At 40.1% G+C, this 2200-nt stretch overlaps 1 protein-coding gene across 1 annotated transcript in view; it reads left to right on the top strand.

Moving 5' to 3' along the window:
* Positions 1 to 1715, top strand: part of LOC112092138 — a 2988-nt gene extending 1273 nt beyond the window's left edge. Inside the window, exons 3-5 of the mRNA XM_024167456.1 lie at positions 259 to 783; positions 871 to 1105; positions 1192 to 1715. Of these exons, the coding sequence (XP_024023224.1) occupies positions 259 to 783; positions 871 to 1105; positions 1192 to 1715 (1284 nt within the window). The remainder of the gene's footprint in view (positions 1 to 258; positions 784 to 870; positions 1106 to 1191) is intronic.
* The last annotated feature ends 485 nt before the right edge of the window (positions 1716 to 2200 follow it).

Here is a 2200-nt window from a genome sequence, read left to right as displayed (position 1 = left end):
GAGTAGTGCACTTGGACCATTGATCCGGATTGTTGTGGTGTAATTTTTTTAATTCCAAAATCATGACTTGGACCATTTGAGTTGTGGTTTATTTCTGAGTAATTGTTTTAAATACATTTGAGTTATTATAACCAACTCCTCATTTAGTTTGGAACGCAGGTGGTTGACGAAGTAGATTACAATAATTGAGATCATACTTGACACATTTTTTGTATTTACTTTCTCGTTACAGGTTAATGCTAAAGCAACATCATGCAGCCACAAGGTTCAGCAAACGAAAGTCATGAAGTGGAGTCAAGCAGAACGAGACGCCGCAGAAGGGGCTTTCGTGCAGCAATACGCCTCGCTACAGCCGCCGCCATTGTTTATGATGAGTACCGGGTACCAAGGCCGATGCATAACTCTGCTTTAAGGGGTATAGACAAAGTGAACGAGTTATTAGCAAATACTAATGAGGCTGCAATGTTTAACAAGGTGCGTATGGGACCACGTGCATTTAGGATTCTTTGTGAAATACTAATAGAGAGAGGTTTGTTACAACCAACAAACAATATGAACGTCCCAGAACAAGTATTTGTCTTCTTAACCATCGTTGCACAAAGTCAAACTAATCGTGAGTCACAAGATGTATGGCAACATTCGGGGGAGACAATTTCACGAAGATTCAGTGACGTCCTAGGTGCAATTTGTGCGTTGCACGATGATTTCATTAAACCTCCCAACTATGACAAAGTTAGTGATTTTGTCCGTGGCAATCGTCATAGATATGGGACTTGGTTTAACGTAAGTTTTGTTTCTCAGTCTTATCAGTATGCCACAACTTTGGTTTATAAACACACTAACATATTTCATTATGGATCTGTTGTTCAGGACTGCATAGGTGCAATTGACAGGACTCATATACCGTGTACACCGATTGGTGTTCAAAATCAGACTACGTACCGCAATAGGAAAGGGTTCAACTCTCTTAATGTAATGGCAGCCTGTTCATTCGATATGAAGTTCACATACATATTTAGTGGTTGGGAAGGTTCAGCACATGATGCACGAGTGCTTGCGGATGCGGTCGCCGAACCCAAGTTCAAATTCCCACATCCACCGCTTGGTAAGACCGCAACCCATCTATATGATTCTCAATTTGTTACCTGTTACAACATCCAAATTCTAACAAAATTCGTTTAACTTGCGTAGGAAAATACTATCTTGTTGACGCGGCGTACGCGAACAATGGTTGTTTTCTTGCTCCGTACAGAGGTGGGACTTACCACTTGCCTGACTACCAAAGGAGAAGTGGTGGATTTAAGGGACCTAAAGATGTTTTTAACTACAAACACTCATCCCTGCGAAATTGTATAGAGCGGACATTTGGTGTTTGGAAGGCTAGGTTCCCTATATTAAGGCGGACCAATAACACTTATCCAATGACTAAACAAGTGAAGATTCCAGTGGCATGTGCAATCTTACATAATTTCATTCACATGGTAAATGAGGGGGACTCGCTTCTAAATCAGTACTACCGTGATGGAGTACCGGTTAGTGAAATAGATCCAACCAATAGTGATGGATTTGATGACGATGACGATGACGACAATGTCCCAGAGGAGCCAATAGTAACAGGAGCTACAGTTAGCCGAACAGAGATGGGTCGTTTTAGGGATCGCCTAGCAAATGACATGTGGGTGGAATATCAAAGAAGCCGCAGGAGACAAGGTTGACAGTGCAAATCAGCAATGGGGTTCTACAATATTACTTTATATGCTTGTATCAATTATATTTGAAATATGAATGAATATACATTCTGTTAAGACCTTTCATTTTCATTTTCTTCCTCTGCTTTTTCGTGGACACATTGCTTGGACTATTCATATTATGTATGTTGTGTGTATATATATTTGTTCATTTATTTTAGTGTGCCGAAGAGAGTATGGGGGAGTTGCCATGTCTCAGGAGATCATTCTCTCAGCCTTCTGGAGGTTTTCGTGAAGCCAAAGAGGTTAGTTTGTAACACTAATAGTATTGCATTGCAAAAATGTTAACTTATGCTGCTTTGGTGGTTCTTGGTTGTTGGTGGTTCTCGGTTTGATCTTATAATGTTTGTTAGCTTTTATCATTATTATTATTATTATTATTGCATTTGTGAGAAAATTGAATGCATTTGTTATTACAGGGGACCCATTCCACGCACTAGGCGAATCCGTCT

The sequence above is a fragment of the Morus notabilis genome, unplaced genomic scaffold (assembly GCF_000414095.1).
Source record: "Morus notabilis unplaced genomic scaffold, ASM41409v2 Scaffold1764, whole genome shotgun sequence".
NCBI classification, from domain to species: Eukaryota; Viridiplantae; Streptophyta; class Magnoliopsida; order Rosales; family Moraceae; genus Morus; species Morus notabilis.
This window is presented reverse-complemented; position numbering and strand designations above follow the sequence as displayed.